Consider the following 21,832-nt stretch of genomic DNA (forward strand, 5'->3'; position numbering starts at 1 on the left):
CATTTCACATATCCTATGTGTGTTGAGCTCAACACATTTGAAGAAATTCCCTGATGTGTGAATCAATAAACAAACATGAAAACAAACATTGTACATTCTTACAGTGAAGGTTTACTCCATCGTTCAGTACTTTTTTTTCCAGCAGTGAAGAATAATATTTTTCAGTGTTGTGTTGTACTGCTTAAAATAGTGTATATTTTTTACAGTGTAGAGGAATATCTCTCACAGTGTATTGTTGTATGGTTTTAGAGTAACACATTTTTTACAGTGTATTGTTGGTTTGTTGTAAAACTAAAAATTACTAGTTGGTAATTTTTTGTAGTGTAGTACGTTGTTTTTTTATTCAACAGTGAAGAACAATATTTTTTTTACAGTGTTTCAACTTAAAAGGTATTAAATTGTTACAGCGTTGTTGTTTTTTTACAGTGTTGTATTTATTGTGTTTTCGTGTGGTGTTGTGTTGTTTTACAGTTCACCGTTTGTTTATTTTCCCAATAGTGTGTGTGTGTGTGTGTGTGTGTGTGTGTAACAGGAAACGCCTTCCCGAACCACTCAGCTGTTCCGGATGTCTGACGTCACGTTCTGTCAAGTTTTCTACCAAAAAACGGTCAAAAAACGGAAACAAAAAGACGGACTTTAAAAATAAAAGCACATGACTCTGATTATTGTGTCAGTAACCTTAATTATTTTAAATGATTTATTTTATAATTAATCAAAATTATTTAATTAAATACACATTTTTAGTTTTGTTCTTTAACTGTTGCAGATGAAACTAAGAATTAATTAGTTTCTCTGTTTTATTGATTTTCGGAAGTTTTAAAATTAAAGTCACAGATATAAATATAGCGCGAGGCTTTTGTTGTGAAGGTGATGACCGGAAGTGTTGTGGTGTGGCTGCAGCAGCAGCAGAAGAAGAAGGAGCAACAGAAGTTGTTGCAGCTGTCAGGATGAAACTTTGACCAGAAGCAAAGAAGCTGCTGCGTCATCATGGCTCTACAGGTAAGACGGCTCCTCACCTGTGAGGAGGCGGTGACCTTTGACCTCTGACCTGCAGCCGGACATCAGAGCGGACCTCCGCTCTCGGCTCGTGCAGAACCCCATAGAGAAATCTGTTGATTGAAGCGGTGGGTAAAAGGCTCCGGTTACCGGAGAAATCTCGGTGTTTAGACCGAATTAAACAGAGTTAACGAAGCGGAACGGTTCTAACGGAATATTAAAGGTTCTCTCGTTAAAGAAAAACACCAAACACCGCACAGAAACCGGAAGTTTGACCGCGTAAACACGCAGAAAAATCATGTGTAATTCTGCAGGAGTTTGGTCGGAACATCGTGAGGATGAACATCATCAGAAATAGTGTTTTACATTAAAATAAGTCGAATTAAACACAAGTCTGACTTTTGCTGAAATGTTTAAAAATCTGTTAGAAATCATGTTCTGAAAATAAACAGAGGTTATAAACAACAACAAAAACATAAACATCTGCTTGAACACATAAGAAAATAGAAATATTCTGCTGGAGTCTGTCAGACATCACAGGCAGGAAAATTAATATAAAAATAATACATTTAATAATAATAAAAATAAAATAATTAATATTCTATAAATACAGAATATTATTGAAATGTATTGATATTACACATTTTCTAACTAACAATAGAATTAAATTAAATAATAAAGATTACAAACACGTTAATATCTTTTAAAACTGACAGTTTGTACTGTAAAAATAAAAATCTAAAAATGTCATAGAGGAAAAAATAATGTAAAAACACTACAAGAGTGTGAGAGGAATATTAGAAAGACCTTAAAGGAATAAAACAGAAAGGATATTTAAAAAAAAAAAAACAGTTTTCTTCAGGAGACGATAAACAAATACAAAAAATTAAATTAAAATAAACTGAACCTTCTGTTTGAAAGATTTTCTTAAAAATATTGAAACACTCCTGTCTGACTGCAGACTCGTACAGATATACATGTTAACATCTTACAAACATGTGTTTTACATGTTTACTCAGGAAATAAATACAAAAAAACCATTTCCTGTCAGAAAAAGAAGAATGATGGTAAACGTCCAGGGTTCAGTTTTCTGCTGCAGGCTCGATGTTTAACAGATGAACGAAGACGACAGGAAACAGGAAGTGTGCGTTCAGCAGTGAAAACATGAAGCGACGACCACCTGACGCTGCGGACAGAGCTCTGGTCAACAGGAAGTCAGGTTCATGACTTCTCCTGTCACACACACTCAGAGGACGCCTGGTGAAGGAGCGTGACAGCGTCAGAGACACAGAGGGCGGAGTCTGTACATGTTTGTTTGTTTGTTTGTTTCAGGCCGAGGTTCTCTACGACTTCACGGCTGAACCAGGAAACAACGAGCTGTCAGTGAGACGGGGAGAGACCATCTGTGTGCTCGACCAGGTAACACACACATCAGTGTGTATGTAAACATGACACACACACTGAGTTTTGACGGGTGTGTGTGTGTGTGTGTGTGCAGACGGTGGGTGGAGGCTGGATCAAAGCCCAGAACTCCAGCAGACAAACCGGTCTAGTACCTGAGGGATATTTACAGGTGAACACCACAAACATCCACAGGCTCCGCCCACATCCTGGGGCGCCTTTGCCCAAATTGCCCAATGTTTTCCACCAGTGTTTCTCTCACAGTTTTTGCAGGAGGTCCCTGAACGCCTCAGGCTGAAAGAATGGTTGACACAGTTGAGAACGTTTTTACAGACACTAATGAGTCCTGATAATGACATCACATCGTCAAACTGTATCCCATAATAAGCCTCAAAGCGACCTGCTGCTGGTTCTGCAGCAAAGTAATAGTTAGGCCAAAGTTATGTGGTGGTTGCCAAGCAACAATTTAAAAAGACACAGCAACAATTTAAAAAGACACAGCAACCTGCACAATGTACTCTGTAATAAACAACGGAATCATCTGCATACAGAGAGAGACTGCACTGATTAACCAACCACAAAGACACACAAAACAACCACAAAGAGACACAAACTACCACAAAGAGACACAAAACAACCACAAAGAGACACAAACTACCACAAAGAGACACAAAACAACCACAAAGAGACACAAACTACCACAAAGAGACACAAAACAACCACAAGATACATAAACTACCACAAAGAGGTGCAAAACAACCACAAAGAGACGCAAAACAAATGAATGAACACAAAGACTGAAAAGTTCAGTTTCTGTCTCCGTCATGTTGTTGATGTTTAGTTACAGGTCGGTGGTGTCAGTGAAGGAAGCGGGGACTCCTGGGGGGCCGGGGCCTTTGTCAGTAACACAACAGAAGGATGGGACAGTCGAGGATTTACGCAGACACAACAAGGTAACACGTAGTCCTGTTTAAAGTCAAAGACGTACCTCCATCAGATACGTGTTTTAGTTCCAACAGTTCAAACACTGAGTGACGATACAGTGCGGTCCGATAATGGACAGAAACCTGTCTTCTGTCTCCAGCAGCTGTCGAGTACGATGATGGCGAGTGGGACGATGACTGGGACGACCAATCGGTGGGCGGTTACCATGGTGATGATCAGCTGGACGAGGAGGGAGGAGCTTTAGGACGGAGCGCCCATGGGCCGTCCATGAAGATCTCCCTGAACAGGTAAAAACATCCACATGGTTGATTCACAGTAGAATTACAGCAGAGTCCAGCAGAGTCCAGTAGAGTCCAGTAGAGTCCAGCAGAGTCCAGCAGAGTCCAGTAGAGTCCAGCAGAGTCCAGTAGAGTCCAGCAGAGTCCAGCAGAGTTCAGCAGAGTTCAGTAGAGTCCAGCAGAGTCCAGCAGAGTTCAGCAGAGTCCAGTAGAGTCCAGCAGAGTCCAGCAGAGTCCAGTAGAGTCCAGCAGAGTCCAGTAGAGTCCAGCAGAGTCCAGTAGAGTCCAGTGATCTTGTGTGTTCTCAGGTTTCCGTTCTCCAAAGGTCCAAGCCCTGAAGTCTTCTTGTTGGCCAAACCTCCAGCCAACAGCAGAGACAGACTTCCTGTCTACGTGAGTAATCAACTTAATTGATCATTACCGATCACTGTATCACACCGATCCCTGCCCTCTGATTGGCTCTCACTGTTCATCATCCAATCAGATGGGAGAGGTGGGTCCGGTCTGGCTCTACCCGTCGGCTCCTCTCGACTGTTTGATCGCCGATCCGAAGAAAGAGTCCAAACTGTACGGACTGAAGAGCTTCATTGAGTACCAGCTCACTCCCAATGTAAGACCCTGCAGTACTACTGCGATACTCACAGTAATACTGCTAGTAATATTACTTTCAGTAATAGCCTAATATTTGCAGAATTACTGTAACACTCACAGTAACATTTTAATACTCACAGTAGTCCTGTAAAACTCGCAGTAATACTCACAGTAATACTGTAATACTTACAGTAGTACTGTAATACTTGCAGTAATACTCTCAATAATAACCACAGTAATACTCACAGTAATACTCAGTTGTACTCACATAATACTCACAGTAATACTCAGTTATACTCACATAATACCCACAGTATAACTAATACTCACAGTAATACTCACATTAATACTCAGTAATATTCAGTTATACTCACAGTAATACTCGTGAGTATTGCTGAGTATTACTGTGAGTATTATGTGAGTACAACTGAGTATTACTGTGAGTATTACTGTGAGTATTATGTGAGTACAACTGAGTATAACTGAGTATTACTGTGAGTATTACTGTGAGTATTATGTGAGTACAACTGAGTACAACTGAGTATTACTGTGAGTATTATGTGAGTACAACTGAGTATTACTGTGAGTATTACTGTGAGTATAACTGAGTATAATACTCACAGTAATACTCAGTTGTACTCACATAATACTCACAGTAATACTCAGTTATACTCACAGTAGTAATATTCTAATACTCAGTTATACACAGTTATACACTCAGTAATATTCAGTAATACTCACAGTAATACTCAGTAATACTCACTCTGACCGCCTCCCTCCAGACGAGCAACAGACCTGTCAATCATCGCTACAAGCATTTTGATTGGCTGTATGAGCGTCTGCTGGAGAAATTCGGCTCCGTTCTGCCAATCCCCTCGCTGCCCGACAAACAGGTCACAGGTGAGTATGAGCTGTCTGTCTCTGTGTTCACCTGTCTGTCTCAGTGTCCACCTGTCTGTCTCAGTGTTCACCTGTCTGTCTCAGTGTTCACCTGTCTGTCTCTGTGTTCACCTGTCTGTCTCAGTGTCCACCTGTCTGTCTCAGCGTCCACCTGTCTGTCTCAGTGTTCACCTGTCTGTCTCAGCGTCCACCTGTCTGTCTCTGTGTTCACCTGTCTGTCTCAGTGTCCACCTGTCTGTCTCTGTGTTCACCTGTCTGTCTCAGTGTCCACCTGTCTGTCTCAGTGTTCACCTGTCTGTCTCAGCGTCCACCTGTCTGTCTCTGTGTTCACCTGTCTGTCTCTGTGTTCACCTGTCTGTCTCAGTGTCCACCTGTCTGTCTCTGTGTTCATCTGTCTGTCTCTGTGTCCACCTGTCTGTCCCCTCAGGACGCTTCGAGGAGGACTTCATCAGGATGAGGATGGAGCAGCTGCAGTCCTGGATGACCCGGATGTGTCGTCACCCAGTCGTCTCTCAGAGCGAAGTCTTCCAGCTCTTCCTCACCTACAGAGACGAGAAGGCAGGTACATGTGTCGGCCACTCGGCTGGTCCCGTAGCTGCGTCCTGATTGGCTGAAGCAACATTTTGATGTTTCAGGAGTGGAAGGCGGGGAAGAGGGCGGCTGAGAGGGACGAGACGGTGGGGCCGATGATGTTCAGCCTGATCGAACCCGAGGCTGCCGAGTTGGACGTCACCGAGGTGTAAGTTAGCGACTGAAATATAACGCTTGTGTGTGTGTGTTAAAGTGTGTGTGTTAATGTGTGTTTCCTGTGTGTAGTGAGCGTCAGTGTGAGCTCCACAGCCACTTCACAAAGTCGATGGACGACGGAGTCAAAGAGCTGCTGAACGTCGGACACACGCACTGGAAACGCTGCACCGGACGTACGTGAACTTACACCTGTACACACAGTGCAAAGACTGTGTGTGTGTGTGTGTGTTTATGTGTGTGTGTCACTGTGTATGTTACTGTGCAGCGCTGCCTAAAGAGTACGAGCGGATCGGTCGAGCCTTCAGGAACCTGTCAGCTGTGTTCACCAGCAGCAAGTATCCAGGTGAGGAGACAAGGAGGGAGGAGACAAGGAGGGAGGAGATGAGCTGTCAAAGCTCAGGTGTCGTTAATACTGTGATGATGTCATCAGGTGAGGAGACGCTGACGGACGCTCTGACAGCCACGGGAAAAACGTACGAGGAGATCGCAGAGATCGTCGCTCAGCAGGTAAGCAAACATTCTGTAAACTCAGCCTGCAGTCTGACCTCTGGTGACCTCTGGTGACCTTTGACCTCCCTCAGCCACTGAAGGACCTTCACTTCCTGTTGGAGACGAACAGCGAGTACAAAGGCCTGCTGGGATGTTTCCCTGACATCATCACAGTGCACAAGGTACTGGTACATTAATACTGAGGGGGCGGGGCTTCAGGAGGTGGTGGTGATGTCACTGAGGGGGCGTGGTCTCACCTGTGTGTGTCCAGGCTGCAGTAGAGAAGGTGAAGGAGTCGGACCGTCTGGTGTCTGCTGGGAAAATTAACCACAACGACAGGAAGCTGATGAACCGACGAATCAGCTGCATGAGCTACGGCCTGCAGGGTAACACTACTACACACTACTACACACTGTACATACAACACTACACACAGTGTGTAACTCTTTGTGTGTCCCTCCAGCTGAGATGAATCATTTCCATAGTAACCGTATCCATGACTACAACAGAGTGATGCAACATTACCTGGAGCAACAGGTGACCTTCTACCAGCAGGTGAGGAGGGGGCGGGGTCAGAGGGGCGGGGTCAGAGGGGCGGGGTCAGAGGTCAGGGCATGCTTACAGCTGTGTGACATCATTTCCTGTCTGCTCTCCGATTGGTCAGATCGCTGATAAGCTGCGAGGAGCTCTGAGCCAGTTCACCACACTGTGAGGATGATGACATCACCGCCGCCGCTGATGACATCACTGTGACACTGTTAACAAAATAAAAGTCTGTTTGAATATTAATGAGCCACGTTGTTAATATTTAATATTTAAAACATGTAGTTTGTCACTTCCTGTTTATGTTTTAATCTGAGACATTAAATTCACCTCACTTCAAACTGTCTGTCTGTTATGTATTAATATCGCAGGTTTATTTATTTTAATTATTAGTAATTAAAATAAATAAGAAATAAAATATTGGAAAATGTCAACTAATCAAATACAAATACAAATGATTTAATAACAAATAAAATAAATTAAAAATCTAAGAATAATTTCATATGAGTTATTAGAAAATGTAAATTAAAAACAAAGATTTTATAAATATAAATAAATTTCATAAATGATGAGAAAGTTCTAGAGAAATAAAATCAAGAACGATTTTAACAGTAATAAAGTAAATCAAAAATAATATGTAATATAAATTTAAAAGTAATAAAATAATCATAAATCTGAAATTAAAAATATACTTGAATATGAATTATTAGAAATTAATGATAAAGTAAAAGAAACTAACAAATAATAAATATAAATTATTAAAGGAACTGAAATAAAATCTCAAATAAAAGAATAATAAATTACCAAAGGTAATAATAAATAAAATCAGAAATTAAGGAATAACTAAATATAAATTATTAAAAACGCATGAAAAATAAACAAATTAAAGGTAAATGTTTAGAAAGTAACAGTAAAATAAAAAATGTGAGAATTATTAAATGTAAATTATTAAAAGTGATAAACTAAAATGGAAAAAATAATTATTAGAAAGTAATTCAAAAGCAATAAATAAATAATCTCCGAAATTAAAGAATAAGTATAAATTAATAAAGTAATAATAAAATAAAATTAAATGCAAATTAAAAAGAAATGAAATAATTCTGAAATTAATTATACTTGAACATGAATTATAAGAATTAATAATTAAATGAAATGAATTATGAATAAGTATAAATTAAGAAACAGTCAAAATAAAGCAGAAATTAAAGATTAATTTCATGTAATTTTATGAACGCTATAATAAAATCACAAATAAAAGAATGATGAATATTATTAAACAATAAATAAATTAAAAAATTAAAAGATAAAAATAATAAAAATAAGGAATCAAAGAATAATTAAATGTATATTATTAAAAGTAATAAAATGAATGATAAATTAAGGAATAACTAAACAAAGTATTAAAAATTTAAGGGAATTTTAAATTTTTAAATAAAAATCATAGATTAAAGCAGCAGATTTGATCAGCTGTGAGGAGGTCTCACTCTCACCCAAAACGACAAACATTAGAATTTCCTGCTGAGTCACCATCTGACCGTGACCTCTGACCCCAAGACAGGAAGTGGAGAAGCTGCAGGAAAACTGAGCGTACGCCTCATTTCCTGTCCAGATGGAACTGGCTGTTATCTGTGTCTCTGTTTATCAGAGTTAAAGCAGCCCCAGATTTATCAGGCGACTCAGCTGCCCTCAGTGACATGTAAAACATCAACCAGATAATGTATTTGAAGTTAATAATAATTAATAAGGGCTTCTGCTGAATTTGGCGCACAAAAATATGTCAATGTTGCTAAATATTTTGTTTAAATTCCAGTATTTCACCGTGTTGTTACAGACGCACTACACACCAAACTCCATTTAAAAACCAGCTTGTTTTACATTCCTCGCTCTCAGTGGCTTTCGCACAGTGTCACGGGATGTTTGAAGAGTTACTGCTCGTCATGGAAACACTCGGGTGGATTCTGCTGGGACGTAGTGATCATTTTTATTTAGTTCCACAGGGGTTCTGTATCACCTGTCATAGTAGAGAACATAAAATCCCTAGTTTTTTTTTAATGGAGTTTGGTGTGGTCAGACCGCAGTCTTGTAAATACAGAAATGAACCTGCTTTACTGTGAACAGCTGTTCAGTTATGATACACCTGTATGATGTCATGTCACACCTGTGTTACAGTTAAATACCTGAACAGTGCTGTCGTCAGCTGGAGGGAAATAACAGGATGAGATGAGGTTCTCTGCTCTGCTGATGTTCACCTGTGTGACTCAGTACCTCCAGGTGTGTCTCTGCTGCTCTGCTGCCACCTGCTGCCAGATACCAGTAACAGCACTATAGTTGAAGTGATATAGGTAGCGTTAGCATCAGTAGCATAGCAGCAGCGCTATAGTTGAAGTGATATAGGTAGCGTTAGCATCAGTAGTAGCAGTACTACAGTACTGTAATAGTAGTAGTACTTGTAGTAACAATATTACAGTTACAGTAGTAGTACCTGCAGTAGTAACAGTTGTAGTTTCTTCAGCTGTACAGAGGAATAAAGTTTGAACAATTGTGACTCCATCTTGTAGCACAAAGTCGGGACTACAGAAAACTCAGATCTCTCTTTAAAGATTAAGATATTTATTTCAGAATTAAATAGCTAATCAGTGCACGTCATGCACACACTTATTGTTTTACAGTAAAACAAAAGTCAAAACAGCTTCAGACTGACATGAAAAGGACAAAGACATTGTTTAGTGCAAATATGACACACATTTGGTCAGATTAAAAACTGCCCTTAAATTAAAAACACATCCTCAATATAAAAACAGTACCTTTTAATAATTAACTTATTTGGGTAGAAAATAATGAAAGAGCGGGAACCCCCTTTAGTTGCCTCACCATATGGCACATCATCACATGCTATTTATCTGGCAAATTAATGGAATCTTATGACAAATACAGGATGAATACATAACTTCCATACGTCCATTTTTATTCCCATTATTCTGCTGGACTCATCAGACTTCCAGAAAAACATTCCCTTAATTCGACTAGACTGGACTCTACAGCCCGTACAGTACTATGACCTTAGCAGGCCGATGGTCACATGACCAATGGCTGAAACAGTCAGGGACTGTTGTCAAGGACGGTTGTTACAGTCAGGGACGGTTGTCACAGTCAGGGACAGTTGTTACAGTCAGGTACTATTGTCACAGTCAGGGACGGTTGTCAAGGACGGTTGTCACAGTCAGGGATGGTTGTCACAGTCAAAGGCTGCGTTTCCCAGTTCAGAGTGATCTTAGGACTTACAGCACAGTTAAGAATGTCTTTGGTAAGAAGGGTCGCTAAGATACGAGTGTTTTCCAGATGCCTTCTTAATGCCCTTCTTAGGATCGCTCTTAACAGGAGCTGAACACTACCGCGGTGCTGAAACTAAATCAATCGATGTCAGGCACATCGATCACCCACCACTTCATCAGCGCATAAGTCACACAAAGCGCTGCTACCTAACGCACTAATTCCCTGCTAGATGACCTGAGGGACGAGGGCCTCTGGTCCCCCAGTGACACGGGTGAGGATGAGTCATCTGGAAGGGGGGCCAGAGCAGCTCAACCAACCTCCCTGCCCCTCAGCATCAGCCTGCCGACGAAGACGTCCCCTGCACACTCTCAAGCTCAAGGCCTGTTCCCGTGCGCCAAACCGCACCAGCAAGGCCCGGCGTCCACATGCGGGGTGGCCTCACCCGACGGCCCTCTATTATCACCTGCACCTGCAGCGAGACACTCGTGGGTGTAATGTGCGCCTCAAGCATGACGCACATGCCTCTTCCAGCCTGATGTGCACAACACATACAAGAACACACGTGTTATTCCTCATACTTATTTTTCTTCCGCCAGATTTCGGTGCGTAACTTGTGCCACAACTCTGAGCACACACAGGGTCTCCATAAAACATAGATTCAAGATTCAATATGCACAGTAAGGACACGCGTTTCCCTGCAGAATAACATTCGTTCTTTTCTGTCACCAATTAACGCTAAACTATATAAATCTGAAGTATGAAATAGATCAAAACATATACGGTGCGCACTGTTTTAACGTCTCCTTGCTTAGTATAATATCAATGTTCCTGCCGCGTCTGGATCTGTGAGCGTTTGGTCGCTTAGAACACTGTTAAGAGTGGGTCAGCTCGATCTTAGTGAAAGATCTCTTTACTTCCTGTCAGCTGCTGCAATAACAAACCAACATTCATTCATTATTCGTAACCACGTACCCTCTTCAGACCCGAACCCAGCTGCATTTACAAATATCCCAAACAGGAAATCCACCTGGACCGTTTAAATGTTTAAAGTTTAAACCTTCTATAAATAATGTGTATGTAAACTTAAACGTTTTCTGCAACAAAAAAAGTAAAAAAACTAAAAAACAAGCTTCACAGGTCATAAAAAAGTTTCTCTGTGTTCAAGTACTTTAAGTACAAAAATAATAAAAACATGTTTGCATAGATATGTACGAGGCGAACAATCAAGGCTACGTTTCCTTCATGTGTGAAACAAATATTAAAAAAAGCCACAAAGCCTTCGTACGTTACGCATTCAAACACAAAATGAAGAGCCCTGCGAGTGATGTCAGCAGCTCCCTGTCCAATCAGCAGCTGAACTGCATCATTAAATGGTTTTTCACCGATTTACAACATTAAAACATCTGTTCAGCATTTTTACAGGTTTAAATCAGCTGGTCAGTTTGCTTTAGAGAGGAGGGACCTCTGAGGCTGATTCAGCTCGTGGCCAATGAATGAAGAACCAGACTGCGGCACTCAGTCTGTGTGTGTAATGGTGTTAAAATGGCAGAGCGTGGTGTTCCTGGTGCTTTCAGCCGCGACCTTACAGTACATAGAACTCTTTTTTAACTAAACCCTTGAGCGTGAGGTGTGACACGTGTCTGTCCTCAGAGTCTTGTTGTGGCCTGAAATGATGTGGGAAAAGACTTTCTGTCCATTTTAAACCCGTCCACATCAGAGACAGAAGAAGAGGAGGCAGAACCGTGAGGAAGGGGTGTGGTGTTACTGTAGTACCTCCACCTGACGCTCCACATGTACCTGCAACAGGAACACACACAGGGCCACACGTCAGACCTGCTGCTGGGTGCTGTTTTAATAAACTGTCTCTGGGACAGCTACAAACCTGAGACGGAGAGCGCCACCCTCTGGTGGAAGTTCACCGACGGGATGTAACAGTCATACGGACAGCTGTCAGACTGCAAGACGTTCTTCATCACGATGGAGAAGTTCCCCTTCCTGCACAGCTGCGGGTCGCTCCACACTCGACCTCTGAACTTCACGTGCTGGCTTGAGAGGTCGGGGACACTGCTGTGGATGTCCAGCACGATGTTGTTGTCGTTGTCGCTCCAGTAGACAGAGAATGTCTGTGGTAGAGAGTCGCTGTAGACGCACGGCAGCAGGACGTCTCCTCCGACACAACCGTCGACCTTCAGGCGGCAGCTCACTGTGAAACGACACAAATGTTACCTCCAACACTTTGACACACAACAAACCGTTTCCAGTAGCGCCTGCACCGCTTCGCCCGGGTGTTTTTAACGACACATCACAATGTTTACAGTGCAGCTGTTTTCAGCCACGTCTGCACCACCTAACCGGAGCGTTGTATAGTGCCATACCGCGGCATTTCCAGTGGTATCTGCACCACAAAATTAGATTGTTTTTAAGCCACACACAGCAGTTTTTCCAGCGGTGTTTGTGCCAACAAACCTGGATGTTTGTTGGCAACACATCGCAGCCTTTCCAGTAGTGTCTGCACCACCAATCCAGGGTGGTTTTTAGCAACACACCACAGCATTTCCAGCGGCGTCTGTGCCACCAAACCTGGGTGTTTTTTAGCAGCATATTGCAGCGTTTCCAGCGGAATTTGCGCTCTAATGCTAACTGACACACAGACACAAGTACACACTGCCACCGCAGGAACTTCGGGGTAATTTTATGGGGCCGGGGCCATTGGTATGTGTCTCCACTGCAGGAACCACCCCCGAAGGACAGAGTTCAGGAACTTTTACAGGGGCTAAACAAGTCCCTGCCTCGGAGTAGGTACTCAGAACGGCCCCGAGAAACTCCTGGCTGGGGCGGTGCTGATTGGATATACTCAAGGCGGGATGTGACGTCATCAGAAACAACAAAATAGCCGGCATTTTTAAAACTCAGCAGACGAGGAGTTGCATTTTTAAAAGGAGTCGTAAGAAGAAAAGCAAGAAATGGAAGACAAATTGTTCGTTGTTTCTTTGCTGCGTCGCCCCGGTCAAAATGGTCACGCAACGATCACGTCACATCCAGAGCTCGGTAACTTTACAGGAACCTTCCTGCTACTCCGCCCTCTCAGTGGAGACACGGTGGTTGAGAGGGCCGAGTGAGAGGACGTTCCTGTAAAGTTCCTGCCCCCCAAATAGTACCAGGAACTTCTTCAGTGGAAACGGGCCTACTACTGTCGAGATGTTCCACTCAGGAGCAGCTGCTAAACTCCAGCTGGTGTCTGAGCACAGTTTGTCATGTTGAATATTACATACCCTCTCTCTCACAGGAAAATGACATTTTTAACCTGATGTTTTTCTGTCATGTAAAACACAGAAAACGTCGGTTATGTTTATTCAGATGAACTCACCTGTGTCAGATCTGTACACCAGGACTGCCCAGAGCAGAAACTGTAAACTGTGGAGACACAAACACACCCACTCATCATTACAAACATGACAGGCGTCCTTTAATATTAAATTAAATCAATAAAGCTTTTCACTGGCTCTGCACTAACTCTCATATATCTCTTAGATATGTGATTAGATGTTTGAGTATATTATTTGACTCTACTGCGAGCAGGTTCCCTACACTTGAACATATCTTTGCCTTCTCTGCTGCCGTTACCAGTGCCCTCTTTCCTCCTCATACGCTCTACACAACATGCTGCACAGACTCAGACTGACCACAGTGATGACATTTGCCATCAGGGTGTTTACCTATTTCATGTAGTGTATTATTCAGTCCTGTGTGCCTTATCCTAAGTCGTGTGATGACTGCCTCTCCCCTCCGGCCCCTGCCCAACCTGTTTCAGTATATTATAGAAGTGTCTTGCATGTCCCAGTGTTGTGCCACACTTTTCCCGCATGTTTCTTAATCACTGATTTAGATTAAATCTCCTTAAAGAAGATCCTCGTCCCGCTAGCTAACTAAGCTAACTGCTACAACATGCTAACTGCTAGCTTAGCTGACAAATGTCCCCCTCAGCTCTACTTGTCTTTACATGGACATGAACTGACCTCATTGGACATGTCCTCTGCAGTCTGTAACGGGTAGAAGTTGTTTTTAAACTCATCGTTCACTCCTCTGAAGTGTCCTCTGGGCTCAGGCGGGGAACAGCTGTGTGTGTACAAGTCTCGCGAGAGTTCGTGCAAGAGTTCACCTTTTTTTTTTATTCTTTATTGAAACCAAGCTGCATTAACACTGGCTGTAACCAAGCAACACAAGCACAGAGCCACCGACACTTTATATGATTAAAATGTCATTTGTTTTTATGAAGCATTAAACAGTGTGTCATGATTAACGATGACCCAGTACAGTCACCAACACTGAATATATATTTTGACTACAGTATATAATATATATAGAGAGAACACATCGGCCGAGACTCACGTTAACTTCATTAACGAGATAATGCTAAGCTAATGTTAGCTTAACAGACAGGCTGAGTAATGTTTTTCATAAATTAACACAAATTTTAAAAATTACATTTTTGTAAATGTAATAAATAATTACTGTGTGAAACTATGTGACAGTCAGGACCATGACCATCAGGACCATGATCATCAAGACCATGACCATCAGGACCTTCTTCTGTTCTTTACATGTCTTTCAGGAGCTTTCAAAGTTGTTCAGTCTTTTTAGGGTCAAAGATCAGAAACAGTTTTATTAACATTTAACATCAGGGAGGAGAACAGTGAATCATCTTCTGTGGACGATATTAAAATAAGACGTAGCTGTAGACCAGGTTCATTAACTGATCACGTAAAAACACTAAGATAACTGACTAAGATTCTGAGGTTAAACGTCGTAGAAGAAGAAGATTCAGTTCCTCTTGTCAGCAGCGAGGAGGACGGCAGCGGCGCTCTCCTTCGCCTCCTGCAGCAACGCCGCCACTCTCTTCTGAGTCTGCAGCATAAAACAATGACTAATGATTAACAAGAAAACTTTATTTAAACAAACGTCACCTACAGAGCAAGGCAACGCACTTACAGCCATCCTGAAGGTGTCGTCTGTCACGTCTTTAAGGTTGATGATGACGTTGTAATACGCTCCGAAAACCGCCGTCTCTAAAGCTTTAGCTGCCACCTGGAAACATGAACTTCAAATTAAAGGTCTCATCTAAAGTTTTATTTTGAAAAAACTGACATTAGCTGCCACCTGGAAACATGAACTTCAAATTAAAGGTCTCATCTAAAGTTTTATTTTGAAAAAACTGACATTAGCTGCCACCTGGAAACATGAACTTCAAATTAAAAGACTCATTTAAAGTTTTATTTTGAAAAAACTGACATTAGCGGCCACCTGGAAACATGAACTTCAAATTTAAAGTCTCATTTAAAGTTTTACTTTGAAAAAACTGACATTAGCTGCCACCTGGAAACATGAACTTCAAATTAAAAGTCTCATTAAAGTTTTATTTTGAAAAAACTGACATTAGCGGCCACCTGGAAACATGAACTTCAAATTAAAAGTCTCATTAAAGGTTTTATTTTGAAAAAACTGACATTACCCGCCACCTGGAAACATGAATTTCAAATTAAAAGTTTCATTAAAGGTTTTATTTTGAAAAAAAAACTGCCTCGAAAGCGACTGTCACCTGGAAACAGAACCTTCAAATAAAAGGTTTAATTTTAAGTTTTATTTTGAAAAATAAAACGTTAGCTGCCACCTGGAAACACAAACTTCAAATCAAAGGTTTTATTTGTAGTTTTATTTTGAAAACTGCCGCCTCGAAAGCTTTAGCTGCCACCCGGAAACACAATTTTAAAAAGATTTTTTTAAACGGTTTAAATTAAAGTTTTATTTTTGAAAAAAAGACATGAGCTGCCACCTGACAATAAAAACTTCAAAACAAAGAATTTATTTAAAGTTTTATGTCTTATTTTGAAAAAAAAATGTTGTTAGCTTAAAATAGGAACATAAAACTAAAGGTTTCATTTAAAGTTTTATTTTGAAGTTTCTTTGCTGCTGGTTGACCTGTAATTTCCTGTAAAGATGGCTGATCCCTGATCAGATGCGTCAGCTGTGTTTTTGTCACCTGAGCATCAGACTTGCAGGCGATGTTTCCATGGACGACCATTTCCTTCAGAGGAGACCAGAGGACGCTGATCCTGTCAGCCAGAGCCAAGGGCACACTCACCGCTCGCTGCAGACCCTCCTGCATCGCAGCCTCTCTCCTGATTATTGATTAAAGATTATTGATTATGGATTATAGATCATCGATCACAGTGTGAAGTGAAGTAAACATGATGAAACTACACACACACACACACACACACACACACACACACACACCTCACCTTTTTATTTCCTCGGCAGTGTTCTTTGGCATTTTCAGGGCCGCCTGAAACAAAATGAGACGCAGTTGAACAAAAATGTCCCCTGTCCTCTGAAGTGGACACTGAGCGTTCACACATCATGCAGTTACGACCATGTAGCTGTTGAAGGCTGATGAGTCGGCGTCCACCATGATCAGCAGGTCATTCATGGCGTGATGAAACGGCGTAATCAGCCTCCTCATCACGCTGTCCAGGTTCTCAAACTGCCTCTTCCCGTATGTCATCTGACCCACCATGGCGCCCAACGCCGCCCCCTGCAGGACACACACATTACCGTCATCACAGATGTTTGTATGAGGAGATGGTGTCATACTGATGTTTGTTGTTACCATAGCAGCGATAGCGGCAGACACCGATCCTCCGCCGGGAGCAGCCGTCCGAGCGCCGACACTCCGAACGAACTGCTGCACAGACAGAGACACCAGCTGGCTGTCCTCCTGTGACCTCACCATGTACCTGCACAGGTAACACACACAGTCTAACTGCTAGCTAAGCTTAGTGTAGCATCAGGACTTGAAACAGAGGCTAAGAGCTAGCTGTGTCAGTGAGGTCACAGTACGACATGTGTAAACACTCGTGCTGTGTATCAGTACTCACTCTATGATTCTCTCCTCAGGGTTGAACGGACCGAGAGAGTCGAGGCCGAGTTTACTGATCACCTGACGACACAAAGAGACCTCACGTCTTTATCACAGAATATGACATCATATGATATCTGCGACCGGTCACTGACCAGGCGGACTTTGTGCTCCTCTTCGACGATAAAGAGTCCGTCTCTGTGGATGAAGAAGTCAGCAGAGTCCAGCACGGCCTTCAGAGGGATCAAACCCACGATCTGAGATCCCACCACAGGCAGCTTCAGCTCCTGAACACCAATAACCAATAATCAATAATCAGATTATTAAAACCTGATGTTTCTGGTTGGCGAATGGAGGTTGACCTCTGACCTCAGCCTCCCTGCAGACCTCCTGGTGCACCCTGTGGAGGGGGGTCAGCTCGTAATCCAGGATGTTGGTGGACACCTGAGCAATGTTGGACTCTTCCAGGTACCAGCCCATCCCCTGCACCTTCTGCAGCAGCCCCGGCTGAAAGACACAGAGAGGTTACGAAAGGTCAGACAGAGGTCACAGAAGGTCACAAAGACTCCACCTGAACCCTGAAAAACATAGTTAACAATGAAAAAAAAAACCCTGGAAGATACAAGTTGAGGACTCACCTGGTCTTTCCCTCGGCCCTGCTCTCTGATGTCCAGAGCGATGCGGTGAGCCTGCTCCTTGGTGCTGATCAGGTTCACGTTGTAGGCGATAAGGAACTTACGAGCGCCGGTTACTGTCGCGCCCCACGATGGTACGAACATGGCGGGGCCAAAGTCAGGGGACCAATCAGGACGCTTCAGCTGGAGGACAGAAAATATTAAAAGACGTTATGTTTCAGACACTTTGATGAACTTTTATTTTGAAGGTACGACACAGGGAGACCTCGTGATGATCACCTTGTCAGGTAAAGCTTCATACTCTCCGGCTCGGACAGATGGAAGACTTCTCCTCGTTTCCTTTCGTGCTGCTTCTCCATAAAGATACACTGTGAAGACACAGAGGGAGGGTTAGCTGCTGACGTGGCTCCATGGACCGAGGTTATTAATGTGGCGTCTCACCGGGGACGTGCAGCATCTCTGCCAGTCTCTGTCCAAAGGCGATGGCGCACTGGACGCAGTCGTCCATGGAGACATTCTGGACGGGGATAAAGGGACAGACGTCCAGCGCTCCGGTCCGAGGATGCTCACCTGAACAGGTAACACACACATCAGCTGTTTCCTGTTGTGTTGTACTTCCTGTTGCGGTCACAGAGTTCTCGCTTACCTGAGTGTTTGCTCATATCAATGAGGGTAAAGGCCTGCCGGGCAGCATTCAGCGCGCCCTCCACCACAGCCGCAGGCGAGCCCACGAAGGTGTAGACGGTGCGGTTGGTGGAGGCACCGGGGTCGACGTCCAGCAGGCTGCAGCCCGGGGTGCCAGAGACGGCGGCGGCGATCGCATCGATCACCTGAGACACAAGAGTCATCATCTGTGTTAACTGTCTCAGACGCACCAGATATGTTACCATCACCAGAATCACCAGGTAACGAATGCATGTGTTGAGGTCTAAGCAACAAACCCACCTGGTTAGGTTTAGGCAACAAATGCACATGGTAAGCTTTAGGCAAAATCACACTTGATGAGATTCAGACAACAAACGCAAATGGTTAGGTTTAGGCAACAAACGCGCATAAGTTTAGGCAACAAACGCAAGTGGTTGGGTTTAGGCAACAAACATATGTGGTTAGATTTAGGCATCAAACGCACATAAGTTTAGGCAACAAACGTATGTGGTTAGATTTAGGCAACAAACGCACATAGTTATTTTTTAGGCAACAAACGCACGTGGTTAGGTTTAGGCAACAAATGCACTAGTTAGGTTTTAGGCAACAAATGCACATAGTGATTTTTTAGGCAACAAACGCACGTGGTTAGATTTAGGCAACAAACGCAAGTGGTTAGGTTTAGGCAACAAACGTATGTGATTAGATTTAGGCAACAAACGCACTAGTTAGGTTTTAGGCAACAAACGCACATAGTTATTTTTTAGGCAACTAACGCACTAGTTAGGTTTTAGGCAACAAACGTATGTGATTAGATTTAGGCAACAAACGCACTAGTTAGGTTTTAGGCAACAAACGCACATAGTTTTTTGGCAACAAACGCACTAGTTAGGTTTTTGGCAACAAACACACTAGTTAGGTTTTAGGCAACAAACGCACTAGTTAGGTTTTAGGCAACAAACGCACTAGTTAGGTTTTAGGCAACAAACGCACATAGTTAGTTTTTTGGCAACAAACGCACTAGTTAGGTTTTAGGCAACAAACGCACATGGTTACACAGGAAGTGGGAAAACGGCCAGTGTTGTTGAACCCAACCGCCCTTCAGGGGTTTTCCAGGTCCTTGATGACGCTGCCCGATGGTGTAACAGCGCTGCAAAACAATGCCTGTTTTTCGGCGGTATGTGACGACTTCGGGACAAGAACAGGCGGTTTCTGGTGCTTTACTCTTTAACATAAACGTCTATCTCTGTCGGGATCCTTTCATCATGTTGTCACACACTAAGAATATCAGCCTGAGCCTGTCAGTGACAAACACGAACATTTTCAGTGGACGCAGAGAAGGAGAACAAAACCCACAAAGTTAAAAAAGTCTATTTGCTGCAGTTCTGTCTGAGACAACCTGCAGATACTAATTTAAATATTAAAAAACAAACCTCTTTATTTCGACCCTCAGAGAAGTTGGGGACGCACTCCACCAGCTGAGCCATGATGTCTGCAGACTGAGTCAGAGAGTCCAAACTCTGCAGGTCCAACTTCACCCCCCCCCCAAAAAACCCTCAAACCCCCCACTCTGATCATTCAGCAGGAGCCCAGTGAGGTGAATGATTAACAGCCCTGCAGCAGGTCTGTATGTAGGTCAGCTGACAATCATTACACATACACAGTGTCTCTATGAATCAACTCAGAGTGCTGCAGTGCCCCCTACAGCTGACGTCCCCCCTCAGAGAGGAGCTGTTGTTGTTTTTAGGATGCCAGAGGTCAAAGTTCAGGGTCTGACAGATAAACTCCTCTCAGTGTTTAACCTTTACTTAACCTGCAGTGCTTTTCAGAAAAAGAAAAATAAGATTAGTTCTACAAGGAGAAATCTCTGACATAGTGACAGACCTTAGATTCCGTACACGTCCATTTAAAAATGAAACACTAAAACAACCGGCAGACTGACAGATCTTTATTGTGACGAGGTTAGATGGAGCCCAATTACACCGACAGATATCACACCGTTGTTTAGACAGCCTTGCCGTTAAGTGTGCAGGGATGAGGATTATTACCTGTCGACGTAACACTGAGACAAACAGGAGGGGAACAGGAAGGAGACATATTTGCGGGTCTGCGCCTGTTATATACAGTAATTAAATCAGCAAAACTAATCCGGCGGTGGCTCGAACCTGAAGGACCTCAAACACTGCGTGTCGATCGGCTGAGGAAGGCAAGGGGCCTGTCCGGAAGTCCAGAAAAATTGTCTACACTCCCAAAACAAATGAAAACTGTCCACAAAGGCCACATTGTAATCGATGCACGCCGATGACAGCCAGGTGTGTAGACTGAAGAGGTGACTGAAACGACCTCGGCCAAGATGCAACTGCTATACTTCAAAGGCTCCAGGATCATCAACAAAGATGAAGTCCACTTTGAGCAGTTCAGACTGTCGATTCGTGGACAATATGGACATGGACAATAATGCGCTCCCTTGGAAGTTCCTGTGTAATCTCTGGTATGTTGTTGGCTTCATCCTGGACCCTCGCACCAGGAGAACAGTGGATCGTTTCGTCTCGGAATTAAGGCGGCAAAAGCAATGTTTGCAAAAATAGTGTCTAGGAAGATATATGGTCTCTGGAACCACTCCGAATGACTCCAAAAACCAGAGAGAATGTATCAAATATTGATGTCCAACAATTATCAACATTTGGACAAGTCCAGAAAGTATGAACGAGGGATCCTGTTATTGTTCTACACCTGTTGCATAAGGGATCCGTCCCTGGATACGTCTTGGCTAACTTTTCTTGGGACAGATGAAGGCAGTGCAAGGTGACGTTGCCTAAACCTCACCACGTGCGTTCATTGCCTGGTGGGTTTGGTGATGGTAAAATTATTGTGTATTTAAATGGTGTCTGGTGATTTTGGGATGAAATCTTTGAAGATCTTTGAAGAATCATGGAAGCCAAACTGTCCTCGCACTGGGATCTAATAGTGGTAAGAGGGGTAGAACATAGAGTCGATAATGTTCTCACCTGTTGTGCACATTAATGTCAAGAGCTCTATCTAAAGTTGTTTCATCTGGGGACTTTGGGAAACTGTGGATATCTGCTTAGCATGAAATTTCTAATTTGTAAAACAACAGAAGAAATGGTTCTGTGGAATATTACGCTTTTAATTGTTCCTTCTTTTCATGTTCTGCAAGATAGAACCTTGGAACTCTAAGCAGAAAAAAGTTCTGAGGATCAGACGGTTCTATCAACATTTGACTCCTCCCTAAATACCTAATTTACGAAACCGACAAGACAATTTTGAGAACTGTTCCATGGGTCGTTTTTTGCTGTTTGGAAAGTAAAAACTTCAAAGCTCAGAACGCAGATAGAACCTGATAGTTCTATGGTGGCAAGTTGTGTTGACGCTTTTTCTCCCCAAAAATTCAGTCACCATAAAATCTGATGACCTCCAAACAATAGACTTACGGAATTATTTCTGTAACAGGA

The 21,832-nt window shown here is 42.8% G+C and overlaps 3 protein-coding genes across 6 annotated transcripts; 1 reads left to right on the forward strand and 2 right to left on the reverse strand.

Moving 5' to 3' along the window:
• The first annotated feature begins 880 nt into the window (after window positions 1-880).
• LOC125884674 (sorting nexin-9-like) lies at window positions 881-7,139 on the forward strand. 4 transcript variants are annotated; one of them, XM_049569759.1, is made up of 17 exons: window positions 881-999; window positions 2,329-2,415; window positions 2,495-2,569; window positions 3,239-3,350; window positions 3,482-3,629; window positions 3,929-4,013; window positions 4,105-4,230; window positions 4,994-5,111; window positions 5,539-5,669; window positions 5,747-5,850; window positions 5,928-6,031; window positions 6,124-6,201; window positions 6,289-6,365; window positions 6,440-6,529; window positions 6,619-6,733; window positions 6,811-6,902; window positions 7,012-7,139. In XM_049569759.1, exons 1-17 carry the CDS (start codon window positions 988-990, stop codon window positions 7,057-7,059), a joined length of 1,602 nt encoding a protein of 533 aa, XP_049425716.1. In that variant the 5' UTR covers window positions 881-987; the 3' UTR covers window positions 7,060-7,139. The 4 variants fall into 4 exon arrangements, with proteins under 4 accessions (XP_049425716.1, XP_049425718.1, XP_049425719.1 ...); XM_049569761.1 differs by having other exon boundaries at window positions 3,485-3,629; XM_049569762.1 differs by having other exon boundaries at window positions 3,245-3,350.
• Window positions 7,140-9,483: 2,344 nt separating this feature from the next.
• On the reverse strand, window positions 9,484-14,299 carry LOC125885035 (uncharacterized). The gene is made up of 4 exons (XM_049570398.1): window positions 14,180-14,299; window positions 13,531-13,577; window positions 12,046-12,366; window positions 9,484-11,960 (listed from the first exon to the last, which is right to left on the reverse strand). Exons 1-4 carry the CDS (start codon window positions 14,233-14,235, stop codon window positions 11,746-11,748), a joined length of 639 nt encoding a protein of 212 aa, XP_049426355.1. The 5' UTR covers window positions 14,236-14,299; the 3' UTR covers window positions 9,484-11,745.
• Window positions 14,300-14,320: 21 nt separating this feature from the next.
• On the reverse strand, window positions 14,321-19,935 carry ftcd (formimidoyltransferase cyclodeaminase). The gene is made up of 14 exons (XM_049570399.1): window positions 19,793-19,935; window positions 18,361-18,544; window positions 18,156-18,284; window positions 17,994-18,082; window positions 17,718-17,897; window positions 17,449-17,586; window positions 17,235-17,366; window positions 17,099-17,160; window positions 16,831-16,957; window positions 16,594-16,755; window positions 16,463-16,506; window positions 16,201-16,339; window positions 15,153-15,248; window positions 14,321-15,068 (listed from the first exon to the last, which is right to left on the reverse strand). The coding sequence occupies exons 1-14, from the start codon at window positions 19,844-19,846 to the stop codon at window positions 14,985-14,987; spliced, it is 1,620 nt and encodes a 539-aa protein (XP_049426356.1). The 5' UTR covers window positions 19,847-19,935; the 3' UTR covers window positions 14,321-14,984.
• Window positions 19,936-21,832: the final 1,897 nt, after the last annotated feature.

The sequence above is a fragment of the Epinephelus fuscoguttatus genome, linkage group LG24 (genome assembly GCF_011397635.1).
Source record: "Epinephelus fuscoguttatus linkage group LG24, E.fuscoguttatus.final_Chr_v1".
Lineage (NCBI taxonomy): Eukaryota > Metazoa > Chordata > Actinopteri > Perciformes > Serranidae > Epinephelus > Epinephelus fuscoguttatus.